This window comes from Carassius auratus, unplaced genomic scaffold, assembly GCF_003368295.1.
Source record: "Carassius auratus strain Wakin unplaced genomic scaffold, ASM336829v1 scaf_tig00039326, whole genome shotgun sequence".
Taxonomy (NCBI): domain Eukaryota; kingdom Metazoa; phylum Chordata; class Actinopteri; order Cypriniformes; family Cyprinidae; genus Carassius; species Carassius auratus.
Window position 1 is genome coordinate 35,891 of NW_020526502.1, and position 18,787 is coordinate 54,677.

The 18,787-nt window shown below is 37.3% G+C and overlaps 1 protein-coding gene across 5 annotated transcripts; it reads left to right on the forward strand.

Moving 5' to 3' along the window:
* LOC113083756 (uncharacterized) lies at positions 1-16,092 on the forward strand. Of its 5 annotated transcripts, XM_026254700.1 has the most exons (6): positions 1-390; positions 498-556; positions 709-778; positions 11,386-11,697; positions 12,117-12,401; positions 12,631-12,895. In XM_026254700.1, the coding sequence occupies exons 3-6, from the start codon at positions 766-768 to the stop codon at positions 12,777-12,779; spliced, it is 759 nt and encodes a 252-aa protein (XP_026110485.1). In that variant the 5' UTR covers positions 1-390; positions 498-556; positions 709-765; the 3' UTR covers positions 12,780-12,895. The 5 variants fall into 5 exon arrangements, 4 of the variants coding, with proteins under 4 accessions (XP_026110485.1, XP_026110484.1, XP_026110483.1 ...); XM_026254698.1 differs by lacking the exons at positions 1-390; positions 498-556; positions 709-778 and adding exons at positions 7,253-7,429; positions 15,186-16,092 and having other exon boundaries at positions 12,631-12,803; XR_003283388.1 differs by lacking the exons at positions 11,386-11,697; positions 12,117-12,401; positions 12,631-12,895 and adding an exon at positions 991-1,066.
* Positions 16,093-18,787: the final 2,695 nt, after the last annotated feature.

Consider the following 18,787-nt stretch of genomic DNA (forward strand, 5'->3'; position numbering starts at 1 on the left):
CAGGTCAAAAGTTACAAAAGTTATCACTGGACTGATTAGTAAAAGCTTGATGTTAAGGGACTCAGCATGTATCACACTGTAGCATGTTCCATCCAATACGCTAGCCCTTTAAGAAATGTGAATGTGTGACGTTCTGTAAGTGTCGCGAGATTCGCCTGGAAACAGCGCGTTTTCATAACGTGTTTTGAATGCTGCTCATGCGGTGGAGCGTCGAAGCCATAAAACTCCGTGTTATTATCAATATAATGAGAGAGATGCACATATAGTGACTGGAAAGCCTTCTTTAATATTTTGTTCATGCGGATGGCTGTGTATTGTGCTGAGTGACCGTGATTTCTGTCGAGACACGTACCCATGTGACGAAATCAGATCGACAATAGTTCTCGAAGCGTAAGTGTTGAATTATCATCAATGCCAGTTTATTATTGAGATAATTTTGTTGTGCATGATGTGATTTGAACATTAAGTGATTAGTGGTCATCCTTGGTCGATTATAGAGGGGAGAAGAGAGCTCTGTAGGCCTTCTGTTTCCTCAGGCCGAGTGTGAAGCAACAGAGTGAGTGTTATTAATTAATCCATTCTAAAAATTGTTTAATACTCATGCATATGTGTGTTTTTTTGTAACCAGTAGATTGTTACAGTTGTTCTGGTGTCGTGTTTTCCAAATGTTAAGAACCAGTGTTGTATTGTGTCTATTACTGTCCACAGAGGGGAAATTGAGTTCATCATTGGCTGTGAAAGCGTGTACAATGCTATGGTGATGCTATGATGATGAACAGTAAGTTTGAGTTATTTGACGTTTAAAGTGTACAAGTGTTAATTTACTGTGATTTGAGATTGAGTGAATATTAGCCAGTGTAATGTATTAACGTTACTGGGAAATGTGGCTTCTAATTTCATTTTTATGCATGTTATGTTACATAAGCAGCCTTATTTGATCTTCTATGCATGCTGACAAATCTTGTAACACTCTGTGTATTTGTTTTTCAGTATAAGAGTCCACTATCGTTGTCTATGTTGGTTATATTCATGTAATTGACCTGTTAAGGTGGTGACTGAGAACAAAGAGACAAGAGAGTTTGATGCAAAGAAAAAATAATTTTTTTTAAGTCCAAAGTCAAACACAATATCTTTATTGATTTCAACCATTGTAACAAGCCTTACTGTGTAACACCCTTAAGATTTGCATAATTAACGCTGCACTGTTAAGTGCAGTCTGGAATAAATGATCCCCTTAAAAAAAGAAAAATTAATTCCTGTGTCCGGTGTAGTCACTAACACTCACACCGGGCCACATATAATATATTACTAGTTTGACTTACTGTACTAGTCTTGTGGTCAATAGCATCTTGGAGATGTTACAGTCTTACAGTAGGTTCACTCCGACTCTGCTGGATGCAGCAGGCCATCAGCACTGAAGAATCTAGAAACAAAACAAGCAATTTGACACAGAGCCAACAATATTTAGTCTGCAGTTCCAGGTTTATTAGATGGAAACAAGCTAGAGCAGGTGGAATGCAAAAAATAAATAAAATAACAGATTCATTGCGATATATGTTGAGATGCATATTAGGTTAATTAACCTTTTCAGCGCTTCCTACATCTCTGTCAGCAGCTCCCTTCAGAAATATTGAAATCTTGGACACTCCCTTTTGTTGTAGAAGGATTATTTTGTCAATTTTGAAATTGCAGAACAGTTTTATGTTGACCATAAAAGAGCAAAACAACTTTAGTTTTCTGCCAATTTTCGCGCTCCTTGATAACGTGACGTCATCGATAAACAGTAAAGTGCAAATGTTAAGGTTAAATAAATTAAGCAATTTCCAATCATCCATTGAAAGATTACCAACAAAACAGTCAAAAGCTATCATCTACAGATGAAGATTTGAGTAAAAGCCCAAACTTTCATAAATAAGAGCACAATAGAGTTATCATACCTGACGATACGTTGTCTGAAAATGGTAGAAATGCTAACGGACTTTTTCGAAGCATTAAACCATTCCTATAAAGTAAATAAACAACAGAAGCGAGTCAAATACAAGTACGAGAAGTGTCAACAACAGTTATAAGTAATATTTGTGTGATTTTATGGACTTAACTCACCTGAAAACAGTGAAATCAGCGAGAAACGCGGTGTTTCCTCGTGACATTTGCAGTGTTGTGCTCCGTTTCCATGGCAACTCCATCCGGTCCGCGCGCACGCTTAAAAGTCACACGCTTACGTTACATAAATAAACATGCCCCTTATTATTATTATTTTTCTGTAAGAGGGGGCGCGGCATTTGTAAATTTAATGTGTCTGGCTTTCGGTGTCATTCCAGCTATATTAGCTGTACAAACAGCTTGTTTTGCTGTTTACTGTTGCAAACTGCTGTATCTTACCATGTTATTTTTAATGTATTGTCTTAATTATGAACGTACTGGTTTGTAGTGCAAACAGTTTTACCGTTTACTGCACTTTGTTCTTCTTGTTATTTCCCTATAACCATGACCATAAGTCTCACACATTCACATACAATTGCTTGGTGGATAAAATTAGATCACTACATAATTCAAAATGTCATACAATTATGATATTGCTAATTTAAAATTCATTTTGTAGTTCTATAGCCCAGTGCAAAATGCCAGGCCTGCACATAATAGTGGGACAAAGTGGCACTTTTATAATTTTAAGATTTTGTATTGTTGCTTTTAAGAACACTCATATATGTATGAATGTGTGTGTATATATATATATATATATATATATATATATATATATATATATATATATATATGTGTGTGTGTGTGTGTGTGTAAAGTGCATCTTGAAGAAATGTGAATATCATGAAAAAAGTTCATTTTTTGTAACCTTTTTTTTTTTTATTAAAAAGTGAAATTTTCATATATTCTAAAGATTCATATATATTTTTTTGATGATTAGAGCTTAATTTAATGAATGTAATTATTGCATTTAAAAGTATAAAAAGGAGTTAAACAAATATTAATTATTTAAAATGATTTTCTAGGATTATGTAGCTTAACATGCACTATTTAATAAAAAAAATATATATAATTTTGGGGTGTCATATTAATGCACAACAAAGCATATAAAATTTGCAGTGGTTCCGAAAAAGTTCAAAGGACATGGTGTCACACCAGAGGACATGGTACAAAAATGTAAAAAAATCAAATAACATTGCAGCTTCATAACAGGTCCGTGTAGGTCAAATAAATGTGTGTATGTATTTATATTACGTGTCCTGAAATATTATGGGCGTCCAGTACTCAAAATAGTTTTAGAACCACTGACTGGTAAAGTAAGGTGATTTGCCAGGACGTGTCTTCAGAAAATGGCACGTCTGATCACCTGGTATAGGCCATATCTGGCCCACATACAACGAGCCAGAACTCAACCTAAAACCGGTTTGTCACACACGGGCAGAGGTGGGTAGTAACGAGTTACATTTACTTCGTTACATTTACTTGAGTAATTTTTGGGGTAACTAATACTTTTCGGAGTATATTTAAAGATGGGAACTTTATACTCTTACTTGAGTAAATTTTTTGGAAAAAATCTGTACTTTTACTTCGTTACTGTAGGCGACGCTCCTCTCGTTACTTTATCTTAATGCAATAAATGTTATAAATGCTTCAGTTTATTCCAAACGCGCCGTCTACTTTTCTCTGCATGAGCGATGCCCATTCGCGAATGATTCATTCTTTTGAGTCAATTCTGTTCAGAGGCTTGATCAATCCAATTGGCAAACGAGTGAATTGGTTCATGAATCAGTTTGAATGATTCGTTCAGTTCCCTGTCGCACGCGCTGAGCGTCTGAAGTTGTTCACTCAGAGTTGTAACGTTTAAGATCATCAGCAACGTTGAAAACGGGGCTAGGAACTGCACTGAATTGAAAGCAAATCTGCAAAGGCTATTATTTGCTTGCGATGGCGATCCTTATTAGATGAACACCGCGTGTGCTGTCTACTGTTTAACAGGTAATAACTTGGCTACATTCGATTACAGTACACGACACCACTGTGACATTAGTTTGTTGTACGTGTGAGCTTATAACAGAGGGGAGTCAAGTTGAATGCAGCTTCCAAAAGACAAAAAATAGCCGATTAAGATTTTATTAATTTTAATACAATCACACCGGTGCGAATACGTTCAGCAAGTCATATCATCAGCTGCTAAATTCAGATCTGTGATCGCTTGCTGGCGCTGAGCCAGAGACAGACGCGTTTTTACAGCGCTGCGCATTAACCAATCACACACGGTTCTGTTGAGCTTTTGAACGCAATGGCCAATCAGAGGTGTTCCAATGAGTCATCGCTGAAATGCCGGTGCTTCCTTCACTCGCTCACTAACTGAATACCTCTTTCTGGCGAATTCTCTCGTCAGAAACAACAAAGTGCAGATGTGTGTACGAATCTATAATTAAGATATTGATTTCACAGTGTTAACAGTTTCAGTGATTTTAATGGGAGTTTCTGGGAGGGATTGAACTCTAGACTGTCAGTGAAAATGATCTTTAATAATGTAAATGTTATTTGCTCTTTTTCTGAACAATGAAAGATTAGTAGCAATATTTATATCACATTAACTTTCAATGTTAAATTCACATTTAATATAAAGTCAGTCGTATTAAAAATATGTTATGGCATGACACTTATCTGTTACTTAAGTAAACAGACAGGGTTTTATAATAAATTACAAAAATTGGATTAAAGGCTGATGAAATATATACATTTATACACACACATATACATCACATAAATGTTATCTATATATCTAAATAAAAATAGGCTCTGTATATATGACCTAAAGTAACTAGTAACTAACTACTTGAGTAGATTTTTTATCCGATACTCTTTTACTCTTACTTAAGTAACTATTCAAGACTAGTACTTTTACTTTTACTTGAGTAAATATTTCTAGAATTACTTTTACTTTTACTTGGGTAAAGTTTTTGTGTACTCTACCCACCTCTGCACACGGGCCACATCTGGCCCACACACAGCAAGCCACGACTCAAACTAAAGCCGGTTTGTTTCACACGGGCCAGATCTGGCCCATAAACAGCATGCCACAACTCAAACTAAAACCGGCTTGATGTGTGTGGGCCAGAGATGGCCCATATAACCTCTGCCGCTGCCAGAACTGAGCCAGATGTGCCATAGTTGGCCCAGATGAGGCCCGGATATGTATGCTATCTGGGTCTGGTCACAACATAAGCCTAAAAAATATCTATAAGAAATCAGTAATATCTTCAAAAATAACATGTACAATCCGAAGTAAAATAAGATAATACAGTTCGCTTAAACATCAAAATATCAGCAGGTAAATGATTCCAATATATTGGACCTTAAAACATAGCTAATTTATCAAGGAACAACAACAACAACAAAAAAAAATACAAATAAATAAAATAGGTCTGACCAGAATGCCAAACTTGATCATATAAGGAAAAAGATTACTAAATAAATAAATAAATATATATATATATATATATATATATATATATATATATATATATATATATATATATATATATATATATATTGATGTAAAAAATGAATACATTTGAATATAAATTGAAGCCAGTGAATATGTCGTCTTATGTGCAAAGATGGCAACTGGAGTACATCATACATTATACAATGATGAGTACAAAAATAACACCCTAAAACAAATCTGCAAAGTCTATCATATGCTGAAGGGATCTCATTTTTATGCTGTCTGATAAGCAACATCACAATAATCAAATTTTGGAAGCATAAGTTGAGAAGTAATTTCTGAGGAACACTGTATGAAAAAAAATTCTAGATTGATGTAAAGTAACCTACTAATTCCAAAATTGATTTTATATAGAATATTATTAGCCTAATATGTGATTTAAATGAAAGTTCAGAATCAAGCCATTATAGGCCTATAAGCTTTATGCAGAGAGTTGCTGTCTTTACATAATATAGCAAGTTGAAGTGATTTCTGAAGACTGTGTATACTTAATATAATAATAAATAATAAATCAGCTCCACAGCAGATTCTGAGTGATCATTGCAGGTCCCAGTAGTGGGCACTCATGAAACGTAAAACCATGTTGTGATGTGAAGTTAGCGTGAACTGATCGATCCTCTGCGTTACATTCTGAAGTGCTCATCCCAATGTCCTAATGCCTTAAAAAGGTTTATCCTATGGAGTGAGCACTTCAAAGGGTTGAAGGGTGTAGGGGACCAAACAAGTGTTTCTTGAAGTGCCTTTCTGCGTCATCATCACATGCCCACATGGAGGCACTGTCATCTTGCAAAGAATAATGAGAGAAGAAATCCTTCATTTTGAAGGGCGAGTTCAATAAGTGGGAAATCAGATTGTGTGAGGTCGCCATCTGAATAAGATACAAAAACAATTTGGTTTAGTTAGTTTTAGTTATGGCAACAGAAAGGAAGATACAGTAATTTCTCGTTTGAAAATTGGTTATTCTGCCATCAACAAATCACTTCAAATGATAGGGAAACATGGTTCTGGTCAGTGCAACAAATGTTGACTTCCAGAAACTGTAGAGCACTAATCAATTGTATGGCATATGAAAGAGAAAGAATTCAATTTAAAAAATAAATAAATAAATAAAACACCTATTGGTATAAAATCTGTACCCCTGACGAATATACTTAACAGTTCTTTCAAAGGATGTGAAGCTATTGTTTTTTTTTTTTTTTTTTTTTTTGATAGCACACATACATCTTGAAACGTCAAATAAACACCCCGTGTACATTAAAACGGCTGACCCTTGTCTTAGAAAGCACATGGATGGTCATTCTAGCCCCAAAGATATTCTGTGGTGCCATTTCAATTTTCATCTTCACAGTCTGATGATAAAATCCATACATTTGTCAATCACTGACTGCATATAGGTTGTGTTTTACCCTGCAGATAGAATAAATGTGATGCTCAGAATGTTACCAGCTCAGTCTCTGAGTTAGTTGTCCATAAAGAGATGTGGTTTGACCTACTATTTGATGGCTGTGGCAACTGTTAAGTTTTAACATAAAATCATGATATGAAACTAATCAAAACACAATGACAAAACTGTAATAAGTTTTTTTTATTTATTTATTTTTTTATTTTATTTTTTTTTTATAACGAGTTGTCAGTGTCCAAAATAACATTTGTAGATTGCAGATGTGAAACCAACCCCCATCTCTCTCTCTCTCTCTCTCTCTCTCTCTCTCTCTCTCACACACACACACACACATACAAATACACACTCTCTCTCTCAGACTCACATTACCTTAAAACTGGAGTAGTAATACCCTTGTGTGCATCTGCAGGACTTTCCTACAAACGACAAAACCCTTGGATCATCTTTAAAAACATTTTGATTGAGATTAGTTAAGGAAATGCTTCACTCATTTGTTGTTTGCTGTTTGTGCTTTTGGCACTTGGCTGGTAAGTCAATTTCAATTCAATTCAATGAATCTTTTATTGTCATTGTTAAGAGACATATAACGAAATGGAGACTCCAGCTCTGGAGTCTCACTTCTGCTTTCTCTCTCTCCGCTGCCTCCATTGCTTTCTGGCTGGAAAAGAAAAATAGAAATAAGAGATAAATATAAAGAAAAGTGCACAGATGTTATTGTCATCAATGCATGCTCTTGAATATCAAGAATTAGTTGTAGTGTGTTTTTTTTTCTTGTTTCATTTCAGACTTCTGTAGGGAAAGAGCTTTTGTTTAAAAACTGTTCATGAATCTTGTGGTGCGTGTTTTAATGGACCTATAGTGTTTTTCAAAGGGTAGCAGTGCAAACAGATTATGGGCGGGATGATTGAATCCTTTAGAATGTTGTGTGTTTTCTTCAGGCAACGTGTAATGAATATATCTTCCAGGGCAGGTATCTGTTGGTTTGTGATGTTCTCTGCAATCTTTGGTTAATCTTCTTGCGCATTCTTAAAACGTACAGTCGCTTTTGTGCCTTCTTGACTAGAGCCATGATGCTTATTGTCCATGAAAGGTCCTCAGAGATGTGTGTTCCCAGACACTCTCTCCACCTTCTCTCCATTCATGTACAATGGTGTATGGACATCCTGTTTCTTTCTGAAGTCAATGATGAGTTCTTTTGTTTTCTTGATTATATTCTGTACACCACATCATTAGTTTCTGTACCTCCTCTCTGTAGGCATACCCAGTGCCTCTGGTGATCAACCTCACCACAGTCGTATCATCAGCGAATTTGACAATGATGTTAGTATGATGACATGGTGTACAATCATGAGTATACAGTGAGTAGAGAAATGGACTCAGCACACAGCCTTGTGGCACTCCTGTGCTGAGTGTCGGAGTTGAGGAGTGATGTGAGCCCATCCGTACAGACTGTGGCCGCTGTGTTAAGAAGTCTTTAATCCACAGGCAGATGTTGTATTGAATGCCTAGGTCAGACATCTTGGAAAACAGTCTGCTAGGTATGATGGTATTAAAGTCCACAAACAGAAGATGTCCATACATTCCTTGGTGTTCCAGGGGGCACAGTACAGTGTGGAGAGCCTTGGAGATTACGTTATCTGTCGACCTGTTGGCCCTATATGCATACTGGTAAGGGTCCAGAGTAAGTGGAAGAGCAACCTTGATGTAATGCCGGACCAGCCTCTCCAGACATTTCGTGATTACAGGTGTCAGTGCAATGGGCCTACAATCATTGAGGGATGTTATGGCAGCCTGCTTTGGTACTGGCAGTATTGTGGACGTCTTCAGGCATGATGGAACAATGCAACAGAGAAAGGTTAAATATATTTGTACATACCTCACCCATCTGTGGCACAGTCCCTGAGGACATGTCCTGTGATGCCATCTGGACCAGCTGCTTTCCGTATGTTGATTTTGCGGACAATGTGTATCACTTCAGTAGGTTGGATGATGAGTACATGACTGTTGGTACTGTAGGTTTGTTCTGGCTGCACTGTATTGCTGAATGTTTCCAGAACAGAAAGTAGAATTCGGGGCCTTCAGCAGGAATTTAATGTTTTTAGTCATCCACGGCTTGCTATTTGGAAACATGCAAATCCATTTTGATGTGGTCACATTTTCAATACAGCAATTTTATATAAAACAGCACAGAGGACGTGTAAGTATCAATATTGTCATCTACAAACACAGTCCAGTCAGTGTAACTGAAGCAGTCCGGCAGCTATGCACAGCCTAGCTCGTATCCCAGCTCTGGAGTCTCACTTCTGCTTTCTCTCTATTCGCTGCCTCCATGCTTTCTGGCTGGAAAAGTAATCCACAGAGACCCCCTTGGTCTGAAAAGCTCCGGTGGTATATTAAGTCTAGGATCTTCCTGGTTGAAAATGCATCCCTCGGTTATTAATCTAATGTCATAAAGTTCACGACGACATTATATTTTACATATATCTGTGCATGTGTGACACTCAATAAATAATAAACTACCAATAAACTATACAAACTATACAAAAAGTGCTGAAACGCAGAGTGCTGAGGCGCAGCAAGTTAATTTTTTGTGAAACACGTTTCTATAGTTTTAATTCTGTCATATATACATCACTGTGAATCCTAGTCTGTATGCAGGTTTGTGATCTCACATTAACAACATATTTAGTTAATTTGTCATAAGAATGCAGTGTTAAATATACAACAGAGACATTTCTGCTTAGTTAAGATTAACGTTTGAATGCAAAATACGCAGCAGAATATAAATTATCAAAAAAAAAGTTATGTTTTCCCTTACGAAAATAAGTTTATTCAAGTGTGCTATTAGTACAGTTCTTTTAACCTGTTAACTGTCACTCACATTTTTGAAGATAGACATGAATGTGCATGTTACAAACATACATTTTTATAATTCATGACTGAAAACATTTTGTAACATGATTTTGATGTACCATTTACATGGTAATGCAATGTCTGATTTTAAAATGGGTTTTGAAGGATGAATTTTGAGATTTTATGTTTTCAAGTGATATATAACTTCTGATGATTTCTAAAATGTGATAGAGAAAAAGCCAACGAGGAAGTCTTTTTTTTAAACAAAGGTAAAAGCTCCTTTTGTAATGTAGATTTCTGAGGGTGCACTCTTGTCATAAATTCATCTATTACTTACAAAAAATATTGGTAAAATATATATTTGGGAGTCTTACACCTTTCCAACGATATATAGTTTGTCAAGATTAGATTAGATTTGATTGTAATATAGTATAGTCAACTTAGGCGTCCCGTATACGGGACGGGGTGACATTTAACTTAAACTAAAATTGGAAAGTATGCTTTTAGTTTACTTTCCTATTATGTAATTATCAGAAATTATCTTTATATTTAGTCCTCAGAAAAATACTAAAAATGACATTTAAGTAAACTTGTCTTATACTTACAAAATGTCTAAATATATGTGAGCTATACTCCTAGAATCCGTGTTTTCATTGTTACATTTTAAAGGGCGCTAGTACACATTTTCTGCAAAAAAAATAAATAAACACAAGTGAAGAAGAAAAAAGAAACACCAGATTCTAACCTGTTTTTATACAGTCTATGATACTAACACATGTACTCTAACACGATCATCTGACATGAAACGGCATCAAAACTGTAATGTTATTGAATAAATTGTTGACCGATGAAGAGGTAATAATTAAGTCTATCTTTGGGGTGTTGATCGATTCGATCTACATTTTCATTATCATTCTGAATCCAATTCATAGACTTTTTTCTGCTTTTTGTTCAAAATGTTATTTCTTAATTTTTTTATTAAACTTACCCACATTTAAGTTTAAAAAAAGAATGCATGAAGATAGAATAAAATGTTTTTGTTTGCAAGCAGACACTCTGTTCTTTCTTTGGATGTTTTAGAATTTTCAGATATTCCTATAACAAAAAATATACAAATTCAAACCTAAACAGGGACATAAAGTATGAGTTAAAGTTTACTTAAAGAAAACTTATGAGTATACTTGCAGTATGAAACTATTAAAAAAGTAGTTTACTGAGACTGTACTAAAACACTGATATTTGTATACTTGCTACATGAATTATACTTAAAAATATAATTGAATTTTACATAAGTATACTTAGTAAAATAAACTTAAAGTATACAATTTTTTGGTAAGAGTTGCACAGTAATCTCATGTTGAAACTATGACTGTGTGACAATGAAACTCATATTACTGAAAGCTCAATAGAAAGTTTGAAGTGGATTTTGAATTTTAATAACGTTTCTTTCTTTTTAACATTAAAAAGGTAATTTTTCAAAACTTACTTTACTGCCATGCTCCCAATCTGAGTAAAGCCAAAAAGGTATTTCTAAAATTTAAGTTAAAAAGTAATCAAACCAACATTGAAATTAATTTGTACTTCAATAAGAGCTTAATTGTAAGACTGAGAAACTTTCTATGTTTTTTAGTGTTTGGTGTTGATGCAGTGAAGACGGTGTCAGTGATGGAGGGAGATTCAGTAACTCTACAGACTGATACTGAACTACAGACGGATGATGTTTTAACCTGGCAGTTTGGAGATGAAAAGACTCCCATCGCTACAATCAACAGTGGGACAGGAAGCTTCTCTACATCTGGTGGTCCTAATGGGAGATTCCGAGACAGACTGAAGCTGGATCATCAAACTGGATCTCTGACCATTACAAACATCACAAGTCAACATGCTGGACGTTATCAAGTCAGGACAAAGATAATATATAGATTCAGTGTTACTGTATATGGTGCGTAAACAACTACAGTGTAAACTACATTACTACAACTACAAAATTGTTACAATAAAAAAAATTGTGGACAACTATTCAGCCTCAAAAATTATCCATTTCTATTCTATCATAAAACACAACAGGAGATGTTTTGCACAATGTTCAAGCTGCTCTTTTTCATATAACAAAAAATGACCAGGTGCTGTCAAGTCAAACATAAAAAATAAAAATTACAATAACAACATAAAATATGTTTTTACTTTACATCCTGTAATGTGATTAGTGGTATGAGGAAATTGCAAGTCTCATGTCACATTTCTTAAAATTTGAACTTACGTTAACTTGAGTGCTGCATTTTTAGAATGTCACAAGACACAATTGCAAAGGTCCACCACATGAAAACAATTGAACATAATTCATTCTGTCATGTTTTCCAGCTCGCCTGTCTGTTCCTGTCATTAGCAGAAACTCTTCACAATCTTCATCATCTTCATATTGTTCTTTGGTGTGTTCAGTGGTGAATGTGAGTCATGTGACTCTCTCCTGGTACAAAGGAAACAGTTTATTGTCCATCATCAGTGTGTCTGATCTCAGCATCACTCTCTCTCTACCTCTGGAGGTGGAATATCAGGAGAAAAACAGCTACAGCTGTGTTGTGGCTTATCCATTCACAAACCAGACCACACATCTCAACAACACTCAACATTGTCAACCATGTTCAGGTATATCAGAAGTGATAATGATGATCGAATGAGCTGATTTTTGATCACATACATATATTTTCTTGTTGTCCTTGTTTGTTGTTTATAAGATAATTTCACTGACTAAAACAACATATATGTAGTTGCGTTTTCTACATACATACTCCTTATCATATTTGCTACTATGATCAGAATTAGTGCTTACTGAAATGCAAAATTTTATCTCTTTGTTGTTCTTACCTTCCTTCAGAATCTGTCCACTGCTGTGGTGTTACTGAAGCTGTGATCCGATTGGTCATTTCCGCTTTGGTGGGAGTGGCTACTGTGGCTGTGCTGGTTTATGACATCAGACCTAGGAAAGACGAACAACAGAGAAGATCAAACCCTCATACCAACTAACCATGCTCTCATACCAGACAGCAGGTTGATATTTACAAAGTAATACATGGACCAATATATAACCAATGCAACAATGGGTAATCTACAGCCAACCCAGTTATTATAACAAAACAAACCTGGACAGAGTGATAGGGACCCAACATTTATTACATAAATGTCCATATTAACACATAAAAATTGTTCTGGGTTTTAAATTACTTCAGCTGAAGTAGCATTGGAAAATGGTTTTGTGAAAATTAAATATTACACTGCAATAATAAAATTAAATGAATATAATTACAAAAATGTATTTCAAAACTGTATGTGTTTCTTTCTTCTGTAAACAAAAAAGAATATACAGTGCCTTGCGAAAGTATTCAAACCTGTTTTTTTTATGAAGCAGCCTTAATAAAAACGACTTTAGGAAGTCGTGGCCTAATGGTTAGAGAGTTGGACTCCCAATCGAAGGGTTGTGAGTTTGAGTCCCGGGCCGGCAGGAATTGTGGGTGGGGGTAGTGCATGTACAGTTCTCTCTCCACCTTCAATACCACGACTTAGGTGCCCTTGAGCAAGGCATCGAACCCCCAACTGCTCCCCGGGCAGTGCAGCATAAATGGCTGCCGTGTGTGTGTGTGTGTGTGTTCACCAACTAAGCAAGCCAGAGGTGACAGTGGCAAGGAACCAAACCTCCATCGGTGACAGAATGGAGAAAAAAACCTTGGGAGAAACCAGGCTCAGTTGGGGGGCCAGTTCTCCTCTGACCAGACGAAACCAGTAGTTCAATTCCAGGCTGCAGCAAAGTCAGATTATGCAGAAGAATCATCTGTGTCCTGTGGTCTTGTCCTGGTGGTCCTCTGAGACAAGGTCTTTACAGGGGATCTGTATCTGGGGCTCTAGTTGTCCTGGTCTCCGCTGTCTTTCAGGGTTGTAGAGGTCCTTTTTAGGTGCTGATCCACCATCTGGATGCAGACTGGTTCTGGTGGCTATGGTGACCTCGGAATAAGAGAGAAACAGAGTAATAATAAAGTAGATCCCATTCTTCAGCATAGGCCGTGATTTAGATATATTTTTTGAGATGGAAATTCAGCAGAGGAAACGGAGCTGTGCTGAGCTCTCCTGCAGCAGGGCTCTCTTCTGGGTCAACAGCAGGAGAAAATACTTGGAAATCTCTCTCCAACTCAACCAACTAGCAGAATGGCTTGACCTGCTGCCGACCAGCCTTTCAGCAGCCCTCGCCACGTGGAACCGCGGCTTAATCTGGGTTACTCGGGTGAGCCCAACCGATGACAATCATTTCTGTCCCAGTGTTCCCTGACTTTTATTCTCCAGCCTTCCTGTTTCCCCAAGGAGCAATCCAGGGCAGTGTTCGTCATCACTCTCTTAGTAGGCCAAGCAAGATAGTGGGGAACGGCCATGTGGGACAGCAAGCATGACTGTTGCGTGTCATTTGAGGCATTCTTGAAGGAGTTGTGCAAGGTTGTTGATCGCTAGGCACACGGTATTGAAGCAGCATGAGTATTTAGCTGCTTCAGCAGGGAGAGCAGTCAGTGTCTGGTTACTCCATTGAATTCTTCATGCTCGCCACTTCCTGCGGCTGGAATAAGAAGGCTCTCTGGGATCACTTCCTCCATGGCCTGGCAGAGCATGTGAAGAACGAGATCTTTTCTCTAGAGCTACCTTCTGGCTTGGTTGAGCTTATCGACTTCGTCATACGGGTCGACGACCAGATTACTCTCCGTTCTCGGCACTGAATAGAGGGGATTCCCCAAGAACACATCACCAGGGTCGCATGTGGAGCAGCATGTGACACGATGTGTCAACGCCGCATCCTCCAGAAGAAGGAGCCTATTCAGTTCAGGAGAACATAGCTGACCATAGGAGAGCGACGCCATTGCCTGGATAATCAGCTGTGTCTGTATTGCGGTGAGGCGGGTCATGAGGTAGCGGCGTGCCCTGTGGCAGGGCAATGGTTTTCACACAAGAGTGCATGGTGAGTGCATGGTGAGCGTCACTATAACTCGACTGCCACCAGTTTGGGGGAGCTGTTTTCCAGGTTTTGGCATTAATTGACTCTGGTGCGGAGGGTGACTTCATGGATTGCAGATTGGCAACACGTCTGGAGATTTCGGCTGTTCCGCTAGCCGAACCTATATTTTTGCCAGGAACCTTTGTGGCACCCATCTTACTAATATCACTCACAACACCCAGTTTGTCACATTATCTTTATCAGGTAATCATGCAGAGGAGATTAGATTTCACCTTATTCACTCATCCACCGCTCCAGTGGTGTTCGGTCACACCTGGTTGGTTAAACATAACCCTCATATTGATTGGGCCTGTGGTTCTATTTTGACTTGGAGCCATTTCTGTTTAGCTCAGTGTTTGGGTTCTGCATTTTCCCCAGTATTGTCTCATTCTGTGTTGCAGGAGAAGCTGATAAACCTGGTGGATGTATCGGCGGCTTACCATGATTTGAGAGCAGTTTTCAGTAAGTCCCGAGTTTCATCTTTGCCTCCGCACGGTAAATAATCGTTATCCTTTACCGTTGATGTCATCGCCCTTCGAGCTCCTACAGTGGGCAATCATCTTTACGAAGTTGGACCTGATTACTTGGTTCAGATTAGGGAGGGGGACGAATGGAAGACCGACTTTAACATCAATACAGGGTATTTCGAATATTTAGTTATGCCGTTTGGGCTTTTCATCTCCCCAGCAGTCTTTCAGGCACTTGTCAACGACATGCTCTGAGACATGGTCGATCGGTTTGTATTTGTTTACATCAACAACATCCTGATCTTCTCCCAGAACGAGTATGATCATGTCCAGCACATGAGGCAAGTGCTCCAACGGCTGCTGGAGAATCGTTTATTTGTCAAGTTGGAGAAATATGAGTTTCACGCACAGTCGGTTCCATTCCTGGGTGTTATTCTCTTGCCTGAGGGTATCTGAATGGATTTTGCCAAGGTAAAGGCAGTTGTTGATTGGCCCACCCCAGATAGTCATAGTGCATTCTGGGGTTTGCCAATTTTTACTAGCGGTTCATTCGGAACTTTAACCAGATTGCCCTTCCTCTGACTGATCTCACCTCCACAAAGAAACGATTCTGTTGGTCGTCACAGGCCCAAGCTGCGTTTGGAGCCTTAAGAGTCTGAATTCTGTGACATGACACATTTAGAAATGTGCAAATAATAATAATAATAATAATAATACTCCCTTTGGTTATAATTCATAATTCATGTTTAAAAGCTGTTATTTGAAAGATACTTTTTTTCTGGTACATTCTGTTATTTAGTGGCATCAAATAAAGCAAATTTCAAAGAGCTACCCCTAATAAAACCTGAATTACAGATTGATTTCAAGAAGTCAAAAAGCGCCTATGTTTGTGTGTGTGTGTATTTATTGAAATATTTGAAACATATATAATTACACTCATATTTTATAGTTCAAAGGGCTTTCTTTATAATGATTTTTTCCCATTTCCTCCATTGTATGCTTAAATGGTAAACATTTGAATTTGTATGTCAAATTTAGGCAGAAATACCACAAAACGCCCCTGATCAATTTTACAGTCCCCTTTTAAGTCAACTTATATTGTGAACATCGAGTACTTAGGTCACTTGGGGTGAATTAAATGTAAATACCTATGAGTAAACCTAGGAGATAAAGTGGACCCTGAGCTTGAATTTGACATTCAGATCAAAGCTGCTGTCAAATCAAGCTTTGTTCATTTAAGGCTGCTGGCCAAAATAAAGCCAATTCTGTCAAGAAAACATTTTGAAAACTGTAATCCACACCTTTGTAACTACACGACTGGACTACTGCAATTCACTATATGTGGGGGTTAGTGGGTCCTCCATTACCCGTCTCCAAATGATACAAAATGAAAGATACATTTCCCCTATTTTAGCTTCATTACTCTGGCTGCCTATTCAATTTAGGATCCATTTAAAAATTGTTACTTGTTTTCAAATCTGTAAATGGTCTTGCCCCGCCATATCTGTGACAACTGGGTGAAGGAGGAGCTAGAAGCAAGTTAACAATGTTTGTGTGAGTTGTTTATCGAGAGAATGCAGACAATACAAAACTGGAAAATAAAATAACGCTGGGATGAAGGAACTGTCCAAGATGGTGGAGGGAAATGATGAATCTGGAAGGCGGAGGTGAGTAGGCACCAAGAGGGGGTGCACAGGAACTGCGGGGAAGCGAGCTGAAGGTAAGTTGTGTTGCTTGAAGGTGGTTGTGAAGAGTGGACGGGGTTCCGGGGGAAGACACAGACATCCAAAAGCAGAACACACAAGAAGGCAAAGCACGGTTAACAAACAGGAAACAACGCTCTCACGAACACAAGACGTAAGACAAGCCATTATATAGGGATGAGTAATGAGTGACAGCTGTTGCTGATGACAATTAACGGAGACGCCCACAAACTAATCAGTGCTGACGCGTAACACACAGACTTCACCCACAAAGTGCAAAACCCAGAGATCACGGTTTACCAACCGTGACAATACCTCACTGAGCTTCTACACTCTTATAAACCCGTCTGCTCTCTCAGATCAGATGATCAGCTGCTTCTGACTGTGCCTAAAACTAAGCGTAAGCTCAGAGGGGACCGTGCCTTTGCTATGTCTGCCCCTATGGAATGATCTGCCTTTGCATGTTAAGCAGGCCTCTTCTTTATCTGTTTTTAAAACCCTTCTTAAAACCCATCTTTTCTCTTTGGCTTTTGACATGTAGTGAGATGTCGACATTATTTACTTGATTCAATTTGTTACTTTGAATGCTTTTATTGTGTGGTTATTAATGGTACATATATTTATTTTATTTTATCTATTTATTTATTTATTTATTTTCTGTATAGCACTTTGGTCAACTTTGGTTGTTGTAAAGCACTTAACAAATAAAGTTGATATGGTATGGAAATACACTGAATGCATTTGCTTCTTTTATGAGTCATACCGAAACCTACTGTGGTATTGTATCTGTAGTTCTGGAAAGAAATGTGGTTTGGTCTGTTGGGTGGACAAACAACTTATGCACAAGAATGTATCTAATATTGGACATTTGTAGTTCATGTGTTTGATTTTGTCTTATTTTTAGTTCCGCTAATACAAATTCAATGTTTGAAATGTATCCCCGCAGCTCACTGATATAATCATATTATGATCCTGCAGATAAACAGTGATAGTGTCAGTAGCAGTAGCAAGTAGCAGCAGCAACAGAAGAGAAGCAAAAGTTATTTCTAAGAAGCTTAATCTAAACTTGTTTTCACACCTAGGCCTCACATCCTGTACATTTTCAGTAAATGTACATGTTCACTTAGAACTGCAATTGAAAGAAAAGGCTTAAGTTGACATGCAAACATTTTTTTTTTTTTTTGATTTGGATTGATTATTTATTATTATTATTATTATTATTATTATTTATTTTTCTGAATATGAACATTTGAACAGAACTCATCAGTCACTGAACAGATCAACAAATAACAGATCATAGATTAACTATGTAGTTTGCATTTTGGCTTTGAATGGCAGCAATGTTGCAATGCTGAAAAAAGTATAGTTAGTTAGCCACTTTGCTATTGTCAGTTTGAAACCTAAATTAACAGCAATCGGACATTTGTATACCATAAATATCTATAAATCATATGCTGGGGCATATGCTGGGAATCGTTAGAAATTTTTCGGTTCCGGTTCCGGTTCCGGTTCCACCTAACGGTTCCGGTTCTTATTTCGGTTCCATTAAAATCATTAAACAATTATTAAGAAATAGTGGTAAGGAAAAATGCACAATACTCAACTACTCAATGCTCAATACTGTTTATTACTTACTGTCAACTTAAATTAAAGGTTGGTAATGTCAAAATGCAACATATATTGCAGTGTAAAGATCTTCATAAGTAGGGTGGGATATTTTTTTGACATTTTCTGGTTCGGCTTCTGGTTTCATTTAAATGAACTATGTTTTTTACTATTTTACCTTCACTGAATGTAGCATTGCTGGAAGGTAGTAAGTAATGTTTAGTAATG

Coding starts and splice junctions, on each gene's coding strand:
- LOC113083756 (XM_026254698.1), top strand. CDS start 7,381: ATGCTTCACTCATTTGTTGTTTGCTGTTTGTGCTTTTGGCACTTGGCT. Junction 7,430..11,385: donor GTGCTTTTGGCACTTGGCTG/GTAAGTCAATTT, acceptor TATGTTTTTTAG/TGTTTGGTGTTGATGCAGTG. Junction 12,402..12,630: donor ACATTGTCAACCATGTTCAG/GTATATCAGAAG, acceptor ACCTTCCTTCAG/AATCTGTCCACTGCTGTGGT.